Source organism: Diadema setosum, chromosome 9 (assembly GCF_964275005.1).
Source record: "Diadema setosum chromosome 9, eeDiaSeto1, whole genome shotgun sequence".
Classification (NCBI taxonomy): Eukaryota; Metazoa; Echinodermata; class Echinoidea; order Diadematoida; family Diadematidae; genus Diadema; species Diadema setosum.
Genome location: NC_092693.1, coordinates 10,033,454 through 10,054,338, shown reverse-complemented (window position 1 = coordinate 10,054,338; position 20,885 = coordinate 10,033,454). Strand labels below are relative to the sequence as shown.

The window sequence follows — 20,885 nt, the reverse complement described above, 5'->3', positions numbered from 1 at the left end:
CTTTTGCTTCAAGTGTAAAAGAAAAAATTAAAAATATTGTTCTTTTTAATCCCCTCAAAAAAAACCCAAATCAGTTATCTGAAAGAAAAAAAAAATAATGAAGTGGTTATACTCAAGTATTATGAGAAATATCAAGGAGCTCGGTGGAGATAAGACCCGTGACCTAGCTTTTATTTGAAGAGGGTAAAGCGCAGGCAGTGCGCTTCCTTTGCTCTTGTTTTGTGGCTAATTCAACACCACCATAGCGCGCAGGCGCATCATCCTGGATTTTGAGGTTGTTGACAAAGAAAATTTTCGCACAGCCGTCCGTGTTCAGCTTGACCTTTATACTGAGATCAGTTTTCAGAAGCATTTGTTCAGCAATGTCTTTAGCTTTTATGCCTCCTCGGCAGAGGGGAAAGTCTGTTGCTGACCAAGCGAGCATTCAAAAGGTATGGCACATTTTTGTCTCGACATCACCGTATTTGTCGCGTATGCAGTCCCATGCGATGTTAACGATGTTTGTGTGTGTTTATCATAAATGTGATGTGGGCAGTGCAGTATGCAGCGAGCAGTGTCAGTGAATAAGCGTGAGCACGCTCGCCGCGCCGCGCCCATACATGGATGGAATTAGTGCGTAGATGTCTACTTAAGTTCCATACTAGAATGTCTAACCACCTGCTAGAATTTTGTTACTTATCACAAATCACAAGCCAGCAAGTTTTATTGTCACAGCGCGTGCAATACACAGTCACAGATACAAGGCAAGTTAAGCATGTCACACACGTTTACACACACCAACACACCCACATAGTGACATAGGATAGGGCTCCCTACACATCATTTCGGTATTCACATAATAATAGCCAGACCAGACGCCGTGCGAAGTGTCAGACAGGTGCAGTATCAAAACTCAACGCGACCGTAAAATTCACGCTGAGCTTGCTCTGTGACTCGTGTTGTGGGCCGCTCCAGTATACAGCCCTGTCGCTACAAGTATAACCGTTACAGTATTTATACAGCGACTGGGCTGTGTATTGCAAAGTAGTTACATAATAACGGCACTGGCCACTGGCACTATCGTGTCGTCAACGACTGGAATTTCAGGAAAGTCCCTTAGTCACAAATCCATCAAAAAATCCCAAATGTTGCCGTCAATAATGCACAATCAACACAGCTCTTCCAAAGCATGCAGGAATTAAGTCTAGTGGTAGTGTTAAAGGGACTGTGCAGTTCTGGTTGAGGTGAGGATTTAGCTTTTAACGTTTTGTGAGATATTCAGAAACCACTCTATGTCAATGAGATGTCAAAGAGCATGCAATTCTAAGGGGTATCAAAAGTTTATCTGATGAAAATTGCTTTTGAAATGGCTGAGATATCCAAAAACAAGGTGAAACAAAGAGATCCCCTGTAATAAAAGTTGTGGCCTGTTGCCTTGTATTATTATCACTTTTTTGGATATCTCGGCCATTTGAAAACCAATTTTCAGCAAATAAACGTTGAATCCTTCTTAAAATTACATGTACATGCTTTTTTATATTTCATGAGAAGTTTCTCATATAAGAAGTTTCCCATATACACAAGCCCAAGTATACTTGGGACTCATCCTCAATGGGTTAAGAATCGGCGTTGCTGAAAAGTGCTTAAAAAAAAAAAAAAAAAAAGTCATTCGGTTTTGTGAGATTTTTTTGCTTGTCACAAGCACAGAGTGTGATGTTATCCGCAAAAACAAACAAACAAACAAATGAAAAACAAATCTCCCTATTTTAATTTGTGCCGATGCAGCACTTGACTACATGTAAATGTACAGGGCAGGGGTTGAATGCAAGTGCCAACTTGCTAGAATTCAGCCAACACAGGCAATGCAACATTCCTGATGCAACCTTGCACAAACAAGGTGCTGCAGTGCATTTTCAGTGACCCTCTGAATGCGCATTGACATTGATTGCGCATAGCACTCAACCGAATTCTGGCCGGGCTGGATGGATTCTGGTTGGTTATCTAAGTGAAATATTTGGGATTTTGTGAAATTCTATGGCGTATTTAACAAAATCAACATTGAGATAAAAATAGTTTAATGATATATTTAACATACACTGTTGTAGATATGATATGTTATTTAAGTTGAAAAAATACAGTGTACATATGCATGTACATGTAGTGCCTGACAATAATTCTCTTGGGAAGTTTTGGGTCATGAGGTCAAAGGTCAGGTTTATGCTATAATCACACAGTTATTTAAATGCTGAAATTACACTTTTTTTCTCCATTATGTTCAAAATGGCTCAATGTATGATTGTATTCTCAACCATTATGGCACACTGACTCTTTTAAACTGTCATGCATTTTCACTTTCAGTTGTTGGATGAAAATCAGCAATTGATCCAGACAATATGTGACTATCAGAACAAAGGAAGGGCTTCAGAAGTTACCCAGTGAGTATGAAACACCCAACTCTTGCAGTCCAATGATAAAGCAATAAAATCCTGATTCATTTAATCATATTGCATTATTTTCCTCTGATTTTCATGAGAGATACATACATTGTACATGTGCTCTTGCATGTATGCTTTATATTCTGGCTCGAAGTTTAATAGTGCAATGCCAGTAAATACAAAAAGATTGTTGACCTTGAAAAGAAGATAGAAACCAAACAGCTTGTCCTCATGTGAATTCTCCATATGATGCTCATTCATTGTATAGAGTTGGTTTTAGATTCTTGTGAAATTGCTTGAAAGTATATACCATTTATCCAGATGCTCACTTTTAAAGTAAATGCCATTGAAATAGTGGTCATTCATTTATCTTTAAGGAAGTGATACTTATCAAAGATAAAATCAGAACCTGAAAAGAGAGAAAGAAAAGAAAATGTCATCAGAAAGCAATAATTTAATGCGCCTCTATTCAAAGAAGAGATAACGGGTTTAGTTTCACAAAGCAAAGTTAAATCTTAACAGTACCATTTGAAGATTGACTGGAAAAGTTACTTGTAGTTTGACTTAATTTGCTGAGTTGAATCAGGTAAAATACTAGATTTCGTGTTAAACTCCATGTACAATAGTTAATGTCTTTTAGAAAAGTCAATAAATGGAGATGTTTTTCTTGAGAGCTGTTAATCTCTTAAATAAATTTTTAGTAATAACTATGCAACAGCTTTTCAGTTTCTCAGACCATGTGCCTTTTCTGCCATGGAGTATGTAAGCAGTAGTATCAAAGAATTTATGATAGCTGCCAGAATTGTCAAACTACATGTAAATACTTTCCCAATAAGGGCAGTAACAGCAATATCAAAATGATGCCACATTCCATTTTTATTTTTCAGATACCAGCAGATTTTGCATCGCAATTTGGTGTATCTGGCAACCATAGCAGACTCCAACCAGGGCATGCAACAGCTTCTTCCGGTAAATTTGGCAGTTATTGGCTTGTTAGCAGAGTGCATTTTGTATGAGACAATGCACCAACTGACAATCAATGATCTTAAGACTGCTGGGCCCGGTTTCATAAAAGATGTTAGGATGTCAACTCTTGCTGGAATGGCAACTTCCCATAGCAACAGCCAATCAGGAAGCTGCATTCTTGTCATTACCATGACAATTAGATTGGTCTACCATTCCAGCAAGAGTTGTTATCATATCAACTTTTTATGAAATGGGGCCCTGATGTTTGCTTGTGCGTGTGTTTGTGTGTTTGTTTGTGTGTAATTTTCATGCATCAGATTTTGTTTTAAATCTACTGTAAATTCAGCAAATTGCACATTTTTTTTTTTTTTTTTTTTTTTTGAATTCTGAGTGTAGAATTCTGGCTTAACTTGTTCCTAGTCATTGATGCCATGCAGTCCATAAATTGAGGTTGTCAGTGGTACTATGTTGTATGCAACTATTATTTGAGCAGAGATATAGATCTGGTGATTTTGATATTTTCATGTGTGCCATGTCTTTCAACCATTCTTGCTCCTTTTCACAAGCTTTTAAAGAAATGGCAAAGAATACATTTTTAATATTTGACGCTAAACTCTTTGCTGCGTCCAATGCAGACCATTCATCTCAGGCAATGCAAAGATACAGACTGGAACATCTGGGGGAAATTGTTTTGACTCTTACAACAACAGTTGGCAGGTTTCTTTATGATTATGATGACTTCCAGTCTTGCTAAAGTGATGAAAGAAAGTTACATGATTTTATACAGTGAGATGTCATGAAAGCACTCTCGCTCTTGTATGAATTACCGAAAGCAGCATAACGCTCTGTTAATCTTATTTTTCCTTGTTTTACTTTTCATATCCAGGCACCCAACCAAGGCAATGTACCTCCAAACCAGCCATATCCAAATGCCATGCCAGGAGGTGGGGGAGGAAATCCAAATATGCCCCCTGGGCCGGGTCCTATGGGCGGAGCAGGAGCTGCAGGTGGAGGGGCAGGGGCAGGTGCTGGGGGTGTTGGTGGTAGTGGTAGTAGTGGTGGTGGCGGTGGCAGCGGTGGCACAAGTGGGGGCACCAATGCCGGAATGCCTAGCGGGCCTGCGGGGATGAGTGGTGGCCCGCCATTGACCAGCTCTGCAGCAGGGCCTTCTCCAGGGCCCCACCCACCTGTCAGCAGCCAGGCACCCAGTCACCCGCCCGCTTCCATGCCCCAGCAAGGCGGGACCATGATGCAGACCCCACCCCCTCAGCAGATGTCCAATGGGCCCATGCCACCCCCAATGCAGCAGCAGCAGCAGCCACAGCAACAGCAGCAACAGCCCCCTGTCACCTCATCCAACATGAGTGCCCCCTCAGTGCCAGGTAATCTGCGCACTTGTATCAATCACTGCAACATCCCGCATGGATAACTCCATGCTTAGGATGATTACATTCTCCTCATTGAGTAAATATCCTGTTTAACCCTGCAAGCAGTTAACCAAGTGTACATCAATATTAGATGGAAAAAAAAAAAGATTTTAGGAAACTTTCACTGGATCTGTCTCCACTTTCAGCTGAGTTTATCCATATGTAGATATTTTCATATCAATTCTTAAAGAAATGGCCTTATGTAATCTTGATGTAGACATAAAAATTAACACCTGCTATTCCCAGAATAAGGAACAAAGTTAAAGGATGTGAACAGATGCAGAAGTAATCTGATGTAAAACATGACGAGGATTTCACATCAGTAGACAACTTCAGCGGACAGATGTGGTTATCCTGTAAAATCCTTGATATGTGATTGATATATTAGAGACACAATATCTCTTTTTGTGATGATCCAAAGATATGCGTTATTTAAATGTGGCATCACTAATCATTTCTTCCAATAGGCTCACGTGGTGACCAGCCACCTGCCTCTCAGCACATGGGTGGGAGTGGTGGTGGTATTACCAGTAATGCTGGCAACCACTCCAACAACAGTGGTGGAGGCGGTAGTGGTAGTAGCAATGGTGGTGGTGGTGGTGGCGGAGGTGGTGGTGTTGGTAACAGTGCCAGTGGTAGCAGTAACCCCACCACCACCTACGGTGGCCCAACATCAGTCTCTGGCGGAGGAGTGGGGGGCGGGTCCCAGTCTCTATCTGGTTACCATGGAAACAGCAGCAGTGGCAGCAACTCTGTGCAGCAATCGAGTCAAGGCATGTTGGATGGTTGTTGTTTCTTCTTCTTTTTTTAGCTTTGTCTCATAAAGATGAACTTCTCTGGAATAGTCCCCCATTTAATATTGCTTTGGGTTTCATGTTTATTTGTTCCCCCTTTTTTTTTCCGTTATAATTTTGCTTGTTCCTGCAATTCCCGGCCAAGGAATGCAATTATTATTAGTAGAGCATTCATTCATTGGTGATTTTTGGTATGTAGATCCTGTAGATTCGTTGCACGGTAGTTTTTAAGTTCGTGGTACTTTGTGCTGCAGTCAGTCTATCTACAAGTTCCTGGCGTATGACCTCATACCTAATCCCCATTCAGTCAACACAAACCAATATTAACACACATGCTGCTTACCACATACCAATTCTATCTGCATACACAAGGCACTCATAATGTTCTAAATAAACACACTCAGACAAGTGACCATTCAGAAGGATAACAGTACTGGTGTTTGTATGTAAATTTGACACATTTTATACCCCTGCCACACGTATCTGTGTCTGTCATTTGGTTGTCTGCCCCTGCGACTTTGATGTGCTTCATAGTGAGTGATACCCCCCCCCCCTTCCCATCCCAAACATGCTTTAATATGTGCCTTTGTTTTATTTACAGCCATCATGTAATCATCCTTATGCAATCAAGACTTCTTTCTTTCCCCAAAGTACCTTCTATACCTCTGTGTGTATGTGTGCAGTCATCATGCAGTAATTCCGGGATTCAGCTTGATTTCAGGTCTCGGAGAAATTGCAAGCTATGAGTGTCAGTCTGATTGCTTATAGTGAGTGCTTATCATGCAAGTTTCTCGTGACGGCTTCCTGTGTACATGGCTGTACCCTTGCCCAATCCCATTCTTGGTGTAAATGCAATCTCCTGCACATCAGCAAAGAGCAAACCAACCGCAACATCCCTGGCCGGAACAATTTTGCAATACTGCGCTGTAACTCATGTACAATTTTTGTTTGTTTGTTTGTTTGTTGTTTTGTGTGTGTGTGTGATCATGGTGATGTCAGTTCCCTTATGTTGAAAAAAAAATGTATGTGTATATTAAATCATTTATATCTATGATGAAAAAAAAAATGTGGCATGTTATGTGTATAGAATATTTATTCATTATTTGCAGCAACATTAACGTAGGCTGAACTAGATGGTCTTCAGAGTTTTTGGCTATAACAGCTTGGACATTTTCAGTCAATGTTCCAGTGTGTATAGTGTGGTCCAAGACACTTCCTTTGTTTTACATTTTTTTTGACATGTAGAGTTTCCCTGCATGTGGCTTGTTCACTGTGTGCGCTGACACACAAGTGAATGATGTTTGCATGTCATTGGTATTGTGTAATATCGTGTACATACAGAAAAGCAGTCGCATTCTCTAATCGTATGAGTGGTTTTGCATTGTTTTTGTTAAGTTTTTTGTTAATTATGTATACCGCATTTTTGAACATTGCAGTCATATTTCTGTTGTGTAGAATTGATACCCTGAACATTAAGTTATTATTGTAACATTGCTCCCCAGTTTGCAAAATGGCCACAAGACATTCCACAGTGATGTTAGTGCCTCTAGTAAGCGACTGATATATTTTGCTGCAACTGCATATTTTGAGTGGTTTTTTCCTTGTACTGTAAAAGTGGATATTTTTGTGTGAGTAATTTTTGGCCCTCAGCCGGTAAAGATGATTTTTTCACATTTTTAATTCCACTGAATCTAGACAGCAACTACTGAAACATATGGCAAGCAAAAATATTCACTTGCTTTTATTTTTGCACTAGTTTCTGGTTGCGCAAAGTGCGCGAAAATTTCCCCTTTTACAGTAAGTGTTGGGGGAAAAAATTAAACCAAAATCTCACAGAATGCAAGAACAAGAAAGGAGTGGTTTAGACAGCAATGAAGAAAGCTGATGTTTGATCATCATAGATTTTAATACGTATTGTTGACGAGTGTCTTTGCTGATCAGTGGATTGTAGACTTATGTTTTGCAGATCTTGCTAGCAGATTTGATGCACCTTGAAGGCCTTGGGTATTCCAGATTTTTCAATAGATTTCCAAGCTTCTGACATCTCAAAGTGACATATAATTTAATGCCATTTGCAGTTAGAATCTGTTCTAGAGAAAACATGCATATCACATTCTGTAGAGTATCAAAGTTTCCTTTGCTTTTGTGTGTTTGCATGATGCAAGACTTAGCATTTTGTCCTTTTCTGTTGGGATGTAATGGTCCAGTTTTTAACATTATGCATTTTCATATTGGGGAAAACTGTGCAATATGAAGCATAGATTCCGATCACATTAAATTGAAGTGAAGTAATCCCAAAATCTGATGTAAATGTAATCTTTGGATGAGAATGAAATACGGTCAAACCTGTCTATAGCAGGCACCCACGGGATACGAAAAAAGTGGCCATTGTAGACAGATGGCTGCTATAGACAGGGTCGCTAACATGGCTTTTCTCTTGGGGGGAATTGTGTGTAGTGGTCACATACAGCAGGTGGCCGCTATATATGGTGGTCACAATAGACAGGTTTGACTGTGCCAATATTTTGAGACGGTATTTATAATTTATACTGATAAATTAAATCCATTCAAAAAAAGATAAACACAGAAAAACCAGGAAGACAGGCCATGTTATATGTTTTCTATTTTTTTTTCCTTTCATTGACATATTGCAGGGGGCATGATGCCACCAGGTCCACCACATTCTCAAGCCAACCAGCCACAACAGCAAGCTCCTCCTCCAGGGCCACAGCAAACAAGCATGGGCCCGCCACAGTCCATGGCACCACCCAACCAGCCGCAACAACAACATCCAAGCATGGCACCACATCCACAACAGCCCATGGTACCACAGAGCCAACAGCAACAACACCCTCCCCAACCCAGCATGGGCCCGCCACAGCCAGGAAACATGGGCCCTCCTCAGCCCTCCAACATGGGTCCACCACAGCAGCAAAACATGGGCCCACCACAGAGCATGGGACCACCCAGTCAGCAGCCACACCCACAACAGCAGAGCAACATGGGTCCACCACAGCCAGCGAACATGGGCCCACCCCAGCCCCAGCAGGCCAACATGGGGCCACCACATTCTATGGGGATGCCCAGCCAGCAGCAGCAGGCACCACCACAGCAGCAACAGGCCCCTCAGCATTCCCCAATGGGCCAGCCACCCCAGCAACAAGGGGGACCTCAGGGCCCGTCACCACCCCAGTATCCTGGCGGTATGCCACCGCAGCGCTACCCAACCCACCCACAGCAGCAAGGCATGCTGGGAGGGCCCCAGGGGCCCGGCGGGGGACAAGGGGGTCAAATGATGATGGGTGTCCAGCAGCCAATGGGTGGCTACAGGCAGCCATCACAAGGTAAGGTTCATTGCACTTTTCACTGATTGCTGTGGCCTGTAAAAGGACACTTACTGCACCCTTTGATGGCTTTGACGCACTGCATGCCCCAATTGAAAGGATCTGGTAGAAATGTTTACAACATGATGGGAAATTTGAAAAATAATTTGAAAAAGTTTTTATTTTCCCATTGACTTTGTATTTGGATGTAAAGTGCATTGATCAGCTTACTGGAAATGCGCTACAGAAAAGACTGTCATTGTTATTATAAATTAAGTGAAAAGTACAAAGAGAAGGGTCTGATTAGCTATAACATTGTAAATGCCCACCAATAGGTGTCTCCTATGCCTTCAAACACTAAAGGGACACGAAAGGGAATACATATTTGTATGAAAATGCAGTCTTATAAAATCTGTGTAAAATGATTTCCAAATTATGTATGGAAATATGTTGGGAAAAAAACCCCGAAGTGGTTTCTGCTTGAGAGTTTGGCTCATAATTTGTGATTAGAGAGATGTGCCCCCCCCCCCCCCCCCCATGTGATATATTTCAGAGGTTCACTTTAAGATAATGTTGCAACTTGGGCAAAACAAAATCGAACTATCTGCAAATTATATAAATGCAAAGACCTTGGGTAATGAGTTGAAGCTTCTCATGGAAATAAAGTACTTTACATCATATCCTGAAAACAATGTGTACTGCCCTCTGCCCATGATACATACAATGTACACTGTACATTAGCGTATGTTACAAGGATTCCATTTGTAATGAGAATACATAGGAAATAACACAAGGCGTTGTAATATTCAGTACAGTGCTTTGCTAACTGAATATTTCTTTAGTGCTTGTTTACGCGAGATTTTCATTGGACGGTTCAACATCCAGATATATGTTTTTTATTGAAGCTGTTGTTGAAATGATCAGCATGTATTGTTGTTTTTTCAACAGATGTATACAGTTGCAATTAATGAAACAAGTTTTTAATGACAAGCAACCCCCACCCCACCCCATCTCCCTTCCTCTACCTTACCCTAAAAGAAGCCTTAGATCACATGTCACTTTATCTCACTCTTCGTCTCACTCTAATACCAGTGTGTACACCTCTCACTTGCACAACTCAATCTGTTTTTCTACTCATTGCTGTAAAACACTCAATTGTCTGGAAACTCCCCCCCCCCCAAAAAAAAAAAAAAAAACAAAAAAAAACAACAACAATAACCTGAGATGTGTGACATTCATTCAGTCTTTGCTTGCGCCTTGTCTTGATGTTGCGGTGCTACTGCCTGTGCCGTCTTTCAAAGGAAAACAAAAGCAAAAGACAGACCATTGTAAGATTAGCCCTTGCAGCCTTTTTAATAGATATGGGGGCACAAAAATCTAGTGAAACATTTTATTTGTGTGTGCTGCTTGTGTGTGAAATGTCTTCATTCCGTTCAGTGGAAACAGTTGTCTCAATCAACATTTCCAGCACTGTTTTTTTTTCTTTTTTTTTTTTTTTGCTCAGCATGAAAACAAGCAGTAAATGATACTTTTTATTTTCTGTTCACTGGTCAAAAGTTCTGTAGGTGTATTGTCTGTTTCAAATTTCTGTGACTGCAACTACAATACATTGCAATGTGTGTACATGCAGCTCACACAAGTCCTGAGGCTAGAAAACTTCAACTCTTTCTCCAGTGCAGTCACACTTGACGCTCGCTGTACATCATGATTTTAGATGACAATTAATTCTACCATCAGAGTCTTCAAACAAACACTTGAAAGTCACGTCCTGTCAGCAAACTTAAGTCTTCCATTGCTTTGAAGGAAAAATATATGAGCAATCTTCTTTGTGGTGGATATTATGGATCTCAATTGATAGTTACGTGCATGGCATTTCTTGTTTTGAGGATTGATCAAACTTGGCCTTGTCCTCATGGCAAAATGTTTCGTGCAAAATTCTTGAAATCATCAAGCAAACTGCTATTTTCTTGTGTGTCTGAACCATCCGTGGCAGAGACCAATCATCTTGTCATTTGTGAAAAGAATTTTTTTTTTTTCAGCTGCGTTGTATCTGTCAATTGTGTTTTCCTTCAAGCTTCATCATTGTCCAGATGATAAAAAGGGAGGGGGCAGCATTTTATCTGCATTGATGGTCTCACGACATTGTCAAGATTCACAGCCTCCCTCAGTGGTAGAAAGATGGCAGTGATAGTAATTACTTTCAGCTTAAAGTATATGACAGTGATAGTGAAAGGGGGATGAAAATGATAGAGCTATATAGATGGAGTGGATAATGATGGTCTTGAAGTTAATCACCAGCTTTATTTGCACCGTATTTGCGAGAACAGTCCTATCTGCCCCTGCCTAATGCCAAGTACAAATGATTTAAAATCCTCCCTTTTTGCCTTTGTCTTCCTGTCTATGTGTGTAATGATTTGTGGATGCTGTCCTCTCCCCACCCCCACCCCAACAAGTCGTACAAGCCAGACTTCTGCAAACATCTGCCGGCAAGACTTCCATAACATCACCTCCCACCCCCACCCACCCCCCCCCCCCCCCCCACTCACATGCAGTCTGGCCTGTGACCTTGCATTGTGCCTTTGTTGTGCTTGCATGGAATGGAGCAAATTGATGTAGCAAAGAGAGTTAGATCATGTGCGTACTGTCAGTGGACGATATAAAGCAGACACCAAAATCAATGCAGATGAATGGAGAAGCATGCATGCCACTTTAGTTATGTTAACCGTCTCTCCTGTGACTTCCATGTCATCATCATACTTTTTTTTCAGTTGATCACAAAAGAAATACAACTCTGCCATGTGTAAACTCTGGTTCTTTATTAAGACAAGTATCTCAAATATGATAAAAGATAGTTCTTAAGCTGCAGAAACCTAAATACCATGGTTGAGTTTCTACGAACTTTTTAGTAAAGTGCATGGAATTACTCAACATGACACAGAGATGCCAACTGTTACTCTTTTGCTTTATTTTGTACTGTGATTTTTTTTTTCCAAAAATACTGCGGGATTCATGGAAAATACTGTTTTTTCCCAAATTGTATGACTGCACATGTCTATAGCAGGAGGAGTAAAAAATACTGTCTTTCCACAAAAGATAGATAAAAAATGCCTTGTCAGCCCTCAGAATACCAACGTGCTGTTTACAAGGTTGGCATCCCTGCATAACATGTCCCTGCACTTCCCTTGTGAATTAATTGTCAGTTTGCCTTTATCGCATAGATCAATGTAGTTGGCAGACTTATGTAATGAAACAAATTTGGAGTTAACAATCAGTATACCCAGATACAATACTTTCTGAAAGGACAGGCTCCAAATTTATAATGATTTCTTGAAAGATAAAAAAGTGAACCATAATTACAGTTTTTGGGACCCTTTTGTGTATTCCAGAGACAAGTTTGAACCCAACTGGTATCATTTTGGCCATAAATGGTTCCATTTCATATTGCAGACAATGCCTTTTTACTACTCCCATAACCATTAATGACAAGATATTGTTGAAATCTATTTTACCTTGTGAAAGCTGAAATGCTATAATTACAGTGTACGTTGTTGCTTTTTCTCCATTTCAAGTACACAAACAGATGAATGCAGTGATGCATTTCAGATGCTACGTGTACTTTCTCAGATTATCAAAACTTGAAAAGAAAAGAAAAGAAAAAGAAAACCAAGCCAGTTTGAGTACATAAAAGCTATTAGATATTGGATATAGCTATAGCTATTGGATTGAGAAAAGGGAGATGCTACCATCATTTTATACCCAGTGTAAATTAAATTCAGAAGGCTTGGAATGTGATCCATGTATGGAAAGCTGTGAAAGTGAGTTATTATTATTTTTTTTTTTGTTATGCCTTCACTCTTATTAAATGTCTAGAGAACTGCAATAAGTGACCGAATGCTGTGTTCAATCGAGACGTTCCATCTTGTAATGTTGTTTCACACAGGACCATCAAAAGCCAAAGAGCGCAAGGGAGAATCGAGGAGCAGTGGCAGAATACAGAGTGATTAATCAAAAACTTTTCTCAGCATTCAAATTTTTTATTTTTTTTCTCTTTTTTTTTTGTTTTTGTTTTGCAATGCCTTAACTTTGTAATACCAATTTGGACAATTCCATGCAAGCTCTGCCCTTTATATGCTGAACAAAATCTTATGATTGCAGTCACAAAAAAGGATTTTTAAAAAATGAATAAAAACAATTATGAAAATTATTATTGGGAGCGAGCTCTGCTGAAGAGTGAATTCCGAACAGACCCACCGCAGCCAACAGACAATTCATGTCACACTGTTCCATTTGCCTGTGTAGATTAGTATCCTGTTTTTTCTTATCCCATTTACTAAACAGTTTCATCGATCATCATGACACCAATTTTCTGTGTACAACCATTAACCACCTCTAGTAATGTTTGCATGGAATTCCCCATTGACGTAGAATCATGCATTTAGTGGACTTTCCTTTTTTCTTCGAAACATTTCATGTCCGTCCTAACTGTGTACCATGAAGAAACCATTGAAGCATAGATACAGGATTTTCATTTTCCTCTGCTTACATTTTCTCATCAGTAGTATTTGTTAGGATATGTTTATTCATCCATTTTCTTTTTTCTTTTTTCTTTTTTTGTATTTTGAACATTTGATGGTTAACTGTCTTTCAGGAATGAAAAATGGGGATTTCAATGTATTTCAGCATTGCCCTAATCAGTTCTAGGATGATATTGTTCAGACAGGTACATTTCAATTTGCCATCTGATGAATTTATTTTCTGCAGTTATTTTGAATGTAGGTCTATCTGTCCGTCGATATCTTTATCAAATTTCTTACCAGTGCTCAAGAGTTGATCACCTTTTTCAGTAATCCAACATTTACTGCTGCAAAACTACTCTGCAAGCACCAAATGTTGTTTCTTTTGATTATTTCCACTTTGTCTGATTATCCTACTTGTTAGTTTTGTTTTAGGGTTTGTTTGTGGGTTGTTGGTTTGTTTTTTTTTTACTCACATTTTATTCCAAACCACAGTTACAAAATGATAGTTATTTACTTTCAACATCCATGTTTACAAATTTGCAACATTTTTCATGATTTCATTTCTCAGTAGATGATTTTAGTCCTAAAAAAATAATTATTGAGGTGATGGTGATGATGATAAGTGCGAAAGGATTACAGGGACTGCAGCTATGCTGCCCAAATGAAGACAGGAAATAAAACCGTCATATTCCAATCTTGCAGGCACTTGAAAGTTTTAAAAAATGATCACAATTTTAGAAAGTTTCAGTATTTCAAGTAGATATTGTTTAAATGTTGAAATTCCCATTAAGTTGGATTTAATACTTCTTACAAAGAATTATCGTACATTGTGCATTTCTTGGCAATGATAGTGATATTATGAGGACAGGTAAAGTTATTTTGATAGGAATTTATATGATATCAGAGTAGAACATGGTCAGAGGTTATGTGTGCCTAATATGTGTGTGTGAAATATCTATGATAAATATTAATAGTACGATGTTATCAATGACCATTGCAGAATTCAAATATAGTCATGTTGATTGTGTACCTCTCTCCAAAATGACAGTGAAATTACGATAGAGTGTGAAACGTACACATTGTTACATTTGTAGGTTGGTTAGCACATGAAAAACGTGTACCTCTACCAGCAGTGAAAGACATTACTTCATATTACCATGGTGTACGTGCTGACAAGTATGCTATTCTATTATTGTAATATCACGAGTGGCCTTCATAATTTGGTATCAGCTGTGTTTAAAAACTATGTTATGGGTGTGCAGAGCCATGAGCAGAATTTACGAACTTGATACTACCAGCAAAACCTCTTCTGACTCATCATGGAGAAATCATTTGAGCTATAAAAGAAAAGGAAGTAAGTGTAATAGATTATTTCAAAAGTGAAAGATTCTGTACTCACAGTAATTTGGGAAATGTCTGTACCTGAGATATTTTCACTAGAAATGTGTTGCCAAGGCTTTTGTTATGGGCTTACTGACTATTAGGAGTTACCCCTTCTGCTCCTTCCCAGGCCAGCCGATGTATAACCAGATGCCCAACTACGGCCAGCAGTACCCAGGCAACCCTGCCCAGGGGGGCTACGGCCAGATGCCCCACGGCCAGCGACAGCCCTACCCTCCCCAGAACAACATGCCCCCGCCCACGAGTCAATACGGCAGTCCCCAGCAGGCGGGCTACGGGAACTACCCCGGCCAGGGTCAGGGCCCTCCCCCGTCCCACCAGGCCCGGTACGGGTACAACCAGGGTGGCCAGCCAGGCCCCCCACCCCCACAGTCTCAGGCTGGGGGAGCCGGCGGAGCCTATGGGGGCTACAATCAGGGACAGTACCCCGGGGGCTACCAGCAGTGAGGGGTACAGACCAGAGAGGGCACACTCCATTTAATACCAAAACTGGTGGAAGGCAAATTTCGGTTTCAGGGAACTACCCACCCCCTCATTTGCTCAAGAAATCGGGCGACCTTGTTGTGAGGAATGGAGTGGAGGAAGCAGACTCAGAAACATGCCTGATATCTACAAAGTTCACATTCTGTATTTGAAAAAAAATGAAAAGAAAAGAGGATTTCTGTAATAATATGAGTTTCACTTTCTCTATGTGATTTACAGTATTGATCAATACCAAACAAGATTGGATCCATGGCCAGTAGGGAGAATAAGGAGCGAACATCAACCAGTTGCTCTAAGCAGTCGTCATTTTCAATCGCCTTCATGTCTGATTTCTCGTCAGGAAATATAGATACTCATTTTGTGTCCACAGCAATGTCTGAATAAGGACAGCTGTTTGTCCAACTTGTGATACGTATCACATGCACAATATATCAATGCATCGGCGCTACACAATCTAAATAATTTGCAGCATCTTGCTATGTATGCATTCTGACTATGATTCGCTTCCCATTCCCGGTAAACGTCCTCGTGTGGAGTTATTATGCCTTGGGTTCCCACTCCATACAAAAGGAGAAATTACCTCAGAAAGAATTTTCACTCTTTTTTGCTTTTCCAAATGAACTTAGCAAAATCGAAGTAAGAGACCAGCAGTATTTGTGACATTGGTCATATATGTACAAAACGTTGTGATTAATATGACTGTGAATAGATTATCTTTCCTGGTGACCTCAAAAATTAGCAGTCTGAATCATTTGAACACAACTCTGTTTGCATAGAAATTCATTTGTTTTGTGCAAAATTAAAAAAAAAAAAAAAAAACTAAAGAAAGACTCAGGCTTGATTCATCTGTAATTTTCATCACAAAGTGTGAACATTTTCTCTCCAAGACTCTCTCCAAGAGAAAGATGACAAAATTTTAAATCAATTGGATAAAAAATAATCTGAGCAGAGTCATAAAGCGAGTATGACTAATGTTGCAAATATTTTCCTTCTTTCCAATCGATGCGTATTTCATCAGTGACATCATGTAATACTGTGATGTAATGAAGCTCAGTGATGCGGAGCTACTCTTATAGCATGCCTAATTTGTCTTGGAAGTTTCTATTATAAATTGATCTCATGTTTTGGCTTCTTTGCACTGTAAATTTCTCACCAAAGATCTATCACCCTCTGCAGATCTCTGTATGTGTAAATATGTATGTATTGTGGTAATCAATTATACATTCCTCCAACTTAATCAGTTTGTGTGCTCCATTTGTATATATGTACGTGTGTGTTGCAGAGGATTTAGATATGATGTAAGGAATGTTGCATTCTGTCAGCTGAAGTGTATCAAGTGTACAGTTTACCTAAACGTAATGTATCAATTTCTTGGTTATCCCGCTGTTGTAAAGATGTTTGTGCTTTTTCATTGTGGTTTGTTTTGAATGAAGTAGTCATATTCAACGTCAGATTTGGTATTGATGTATGCTAACTATGTGTGTATTCCATGGTGCACTGTGAATCTGCAGAAAATGTCCTATCTGTGTACCATCACCTATTGCCTAGTCCATGCTGGATACAGAAATTGTGTGTCCTAATCAAAGCGGCCTCTCAGGTTAATTGAGGCTGCTATGGAATTGCTATGTTCAAATATTGTGTTTTCAGTGATGTCTTGACTATTCAGAAGTTTAGCGTTTTGTTGGAAAATGCTCTGTGGTATTCAAGTTTTCCACATGATTTTTTTGTTTTAAACTTGCCAGGCAAATCGTCAACTCAGTCCATGTTTAGAAATAGGAACATGCACACTAAAATTTAGCAGGAGTTGTGATGAATTATATCGGGGGAGGTAGTGTGGAAGGGACCCAAAATCTTTGAAAAGATTTTAAGAAATGGTAGGCAGTCAAGATTGATTTTAAGTGATACAGTTTTGATTTCTTTGGCCACTGTCACAATTTTGAAGAAAAATGACATTAAGAGAATATGTCACCCAACTTTTGTAGTTGTAGAACAAGCTGGACTCATAGAGACATCTATTTTATAGTTCAAATCGAATAGCCAATAACTGCACTTTGGCATAAAGGAGTTGTTAGGAATGTGCAGCGAGGTGAGTTGTTTGATAGATCTATGTACATTCTGCAGATTATGAAGTATTAATGCTACTCATAGGCAAAGTTTTTAGTCAGTTTGGCATACACCCAGGCATACATTTATTTATTCATGATTCAGGACCATCTGTGATTTATTTGCGAAAAAAAAAGAAGGGGCTTTCTAGAGGTGGGCCTATGAACTCTTAAAATTAGGCTGCATAAAAGGGGTGAATCCTACCTTGGAGATGCATCTATCTATTCTGTAGCACATTTTGTGGTCATAATGCATTATAGGCCCTAGGTTCTGTTTCAACAAATTGTTCATGCCCAATGCCTTGTATGAGACCGTGAAATGAATACAAGTGTTCTCAATAGGTGATAGTGACTGACCGAGACTGAAATGATGCAATGTGTTTTCTTATGTTAGACGTGATTACATTACGACTGAGTGTATCGTGCAGATTAGTGATGACAGGCTATATATATGTATTTATACAAGTTGTGTGCATATTTTATGTGAACTAATATGTTGTATTATGTATCCCTCTTGACCTTTGCATGAGGAGGGCATCCATTGTGTACAATTGTATGCGAGTGACAACATGAATGAACCTGACAGTGGTTTGCCATCTTTCTCCGTTGGCTCCGTAGTCGCTCGGGTGTGTTTGGAGAAGTTTGTTTGTTTGTTTGTTTATTTGTATGTTTGTTTGTTCATTCTAGTCTGGCTGTGGTGCCAATTTGGACAGGAGCAATTTGAGCAGTGATTGACATGAATCCAGCAACAAGCAACTTTGATAAGAACGTTCTTATGTTGATGAACAAAAGGGACAAATGAAATATAAACTTACACACAAACAGTTAAAGCAATCAGGAAAATGGTAGAAGGCAATGAAAAACAAAATAGAATGAAGAGAGAAGGAGCAACTGATATGTATGGCTGTATAGTTTTGAGCTGCATGTGGATAAATAAGTGCGTCACAAGAATGGGGTGGCAGTTGTCTTCCGTGATGAAGTGAATGATTTCTGGTCGTTTCATTTCCGTTTGTTTTTTTTTTTTTCAGTAATTGTACGGTTTTTGCCAAAATATTCTGCGGGTTTCATGGAAAACACTTTTTTTCAAAATTGTATTACGACACGTCTATTGAAGGAATGGTGAAAAATCCTGCTTCTGCACCCAAAAAGAAAAAAAAAAATGGCTTCTCAGCCCTGAGAATACTGCATGACTGTTTACAAGGTCCAGGAGGGGGGGGGGGGGGGGCGGGATGGATGTCATATCCCAATGACTTGTACTCAGAATGTGTGGATGTGTCATTGTGTATAAGATCCCCCCCCCCCCCCCCCCAAAAAAAAAAAAAAAAAAACCTGGTGCTTTGGAGGGAAGTGCTCATTTGAAATCTTGGGATAAACAGCAAAGAAGATTTGATTGTATGTGAGTTTGCTCATTATCTAGGTTTTGATTTGTTTGTCTGTTTTTCTACACTAACTACAAGTGTGTACAGTTGTAGTATATGTATTATGTATCGTGTGTAAATATATTTTTGGTAGTGGAGTTTTGGAAGTATGTTGTACTCTGGTTGTATGCTTACGCCTATGTGGGTATGTGGGGTTACTGATGTAAGCCATAATTTTTTTTTTTTTAAAATCAATAACCAAAATATCAGTTTTAATTGTTTGACTGGCAGAATTTGTAGAATTTATGTTGTTTTTGTCTGAAAGTCACCTCCACATGAATGTTCCATGTCTTTGTTAATATCACTATGAAATAGAAGCTAAATTTGCAAGCTGTTTTTAGCAGCATTTGATTCCAGACAAGAGCAGCACAATATGTGACTCTGGTCATAGTATGGAGAGATTGCAGATCTCCAGTGATATTTTTTTTTTATTTGTATTTGATTTTTCATGCTATATCTTTGCTTTGTTTCATTTGTTTCACAAAGTTTTATGTGTAAATTGAGTCTACTTTGCTGGTTCCGAGTTCCATCAAGTATGTATTGTACATAGTGTCTATAGTGTTAATAGAAGCGAAGTTTTCCATGTTATACATGTAATTGGTTTCTATTTGTGAGCAACTCAAAAGCATCAGTATTCGTGTTTAATTTCAGATTGTGAGAAGTGCCTCCTGTGTGATTGCAACTCTTTGATTTACAGATGGCATAATCACTCAAAAGAGTTCTGAATGTTTTAGAGTAGGAATAGGATCAGCTATTGTAATCTCTTCCCTATACATTTTGCTTTTACATTGTTTCAGAAAGTTGTAGGGGGCAGCGGGTGACAGATAGTTTCTAAATTTGACAATTTACTCTGTGGTGATCTTCTAATATGTCAGAAGTTTTTGATTGTTTGTTTAATGGCTGAATGGTGTTTACACATCTTTGTGTATGCTGAAGTATTGTAATCTGTCAAAGTTTTGTGTGTGCTGGAACAAGTACACGCCTAACCCTCTCTGTGTCAGGGACTTTGCACCAGTGTGTGCGATGCAGTGGGTTTTCTGTGTCATGAATCGGCACTCAAAGCGCTCAGAGGATTAAACATGCTGAGGACATTTTGAATCATTTTACTGGAGCAGTGCCCCACTTGGCATCTCATATTCACTCTCCAACTTTCTTAAATGTCAGCAAGTTGTGTGTTTTATTCATCATTTTATGTCCTTTTTTTAATTTACTGTCACCAGTATTTACATTTTGTGGAAAGAAACACAGTGACTCTGCTCTAAATGTATTTACTGAATCCTCAAGACATTACGTTACCACACATCTTCCAAAACTTACAAAGCCAATACCTTTCCACAAATGTACGAAAAGTAAAACTAATCCCCCCCCCCAGAAAATAGATAAAATGAAAATAAATAAATATATATATATATATAATGAGGAATGACATTCCAGAGGTGAAATAGGAATGTTATTGTGATGGTTGTCTCTAAAGAGACACACAGGGCACCATGTTTGATGTTGTTTTGAGGATCAGATAGTCTCGACTCGACTGTTTCGGGTCAAATTTTGTTAAGATTTCCATGGATTTGCAACAGCTTCCTCTTTTGGAGTAAATTTTCCTAATTTTCTTTATACTGATTAGATTATTGATGTGTTGATATTTTGAGCTTTTGAGTCTGATCACGCCTCAAAAACTTGTCTCTCCTGCAGTGGGTGTACATGCTACCAGTGGTTGCATCATTTGTGTGTACTCGTATTTGACCTTGCAGTTTAGGTGCTTTACAACATTTGGGGTGAAAGTTTAGCAGCACTCGTTTGCAATGTAACCTGAAATCAAGTTACAATTTAGCACATACTGTGTTGCTGCCATCTCTGGAAGAAAGAAATAAGTGTGCTCGGGTGGATAGGGGGCGTAATGTTCCACTGCTCACTCTGCCGAATGAATATTCTTCAGTGCTGACATAGGCAACAAAATTTGGCGGGGGATGAAAAACAAATGTGGAATGAATATTCTTCAGTGCTGATACGGGCAACTAAATTTGGAGGGGGATAAGAAAC

At 39.3% G+C, this 20,885-nt stretch overlaps 1 protein-coding gene across 2 annotated transcripts; it reads left to right on the top strand.

Moving 5' to 3' along the window:
- The first annotated feature begins 290 nt into the window (after window positions 1–290).
- LOC140232721 (uncharacterized) lies at window positions 291–15,779 on the top strand. Of its 2 annotated transcripts, XM_072312838.1 has the most exons (7): window positions 291–431; window positions 2,338–2,414; window positions 3,302–3,383; window positions 4,267–4,762; window positions 8,256–8,945; window positions 12,865–12,921; window positions 14,952–15,779. In XM_072312838.1, exons 1-7 carry the CDS (start codon window positions 363–365, stop codon window positions 15,287–15,289), a joined length of 1,809 nt encoding a protein of 602 aa, XP_072168939.1. In that variant the 5' UTR covers window positions 291–362; the 3' UTR covers window positions 15,290–15,779. The 2 variants fall into 2 exon arrangements, with proteins under 2 accessions (XP_072168939.1, XP_072168940.1); XM_072312839.1 differs by lacking the exon at window positions 12,865–12,921.
- Window positions 15,780–20,885: the final 5,106 nt, after the last annotated feature.

Coding starts and splice junctions, on each gene's coding strand:
- LOC140232721 (XM_072312838.1), top strand. CDS start 363: ATGTCTTTAGCTTTTATGCCTCCTCGGCAGAGGGGAAAGTCTGTTGCT. Junction 432..2,337: donor ACCAAGCGAGCATTCAAAAG/GTATGGCACATT, acceptor TTTCACTTTCAG/TTGTTGGATGAAAATCAGCA. Junction 12,922..14,951: donor GAGCAGTGGCAGAATACAGA/GTGATTAATCAA, acceptor GCTCCTTCCCAG/GCCAGCCGATGTATAACCAG.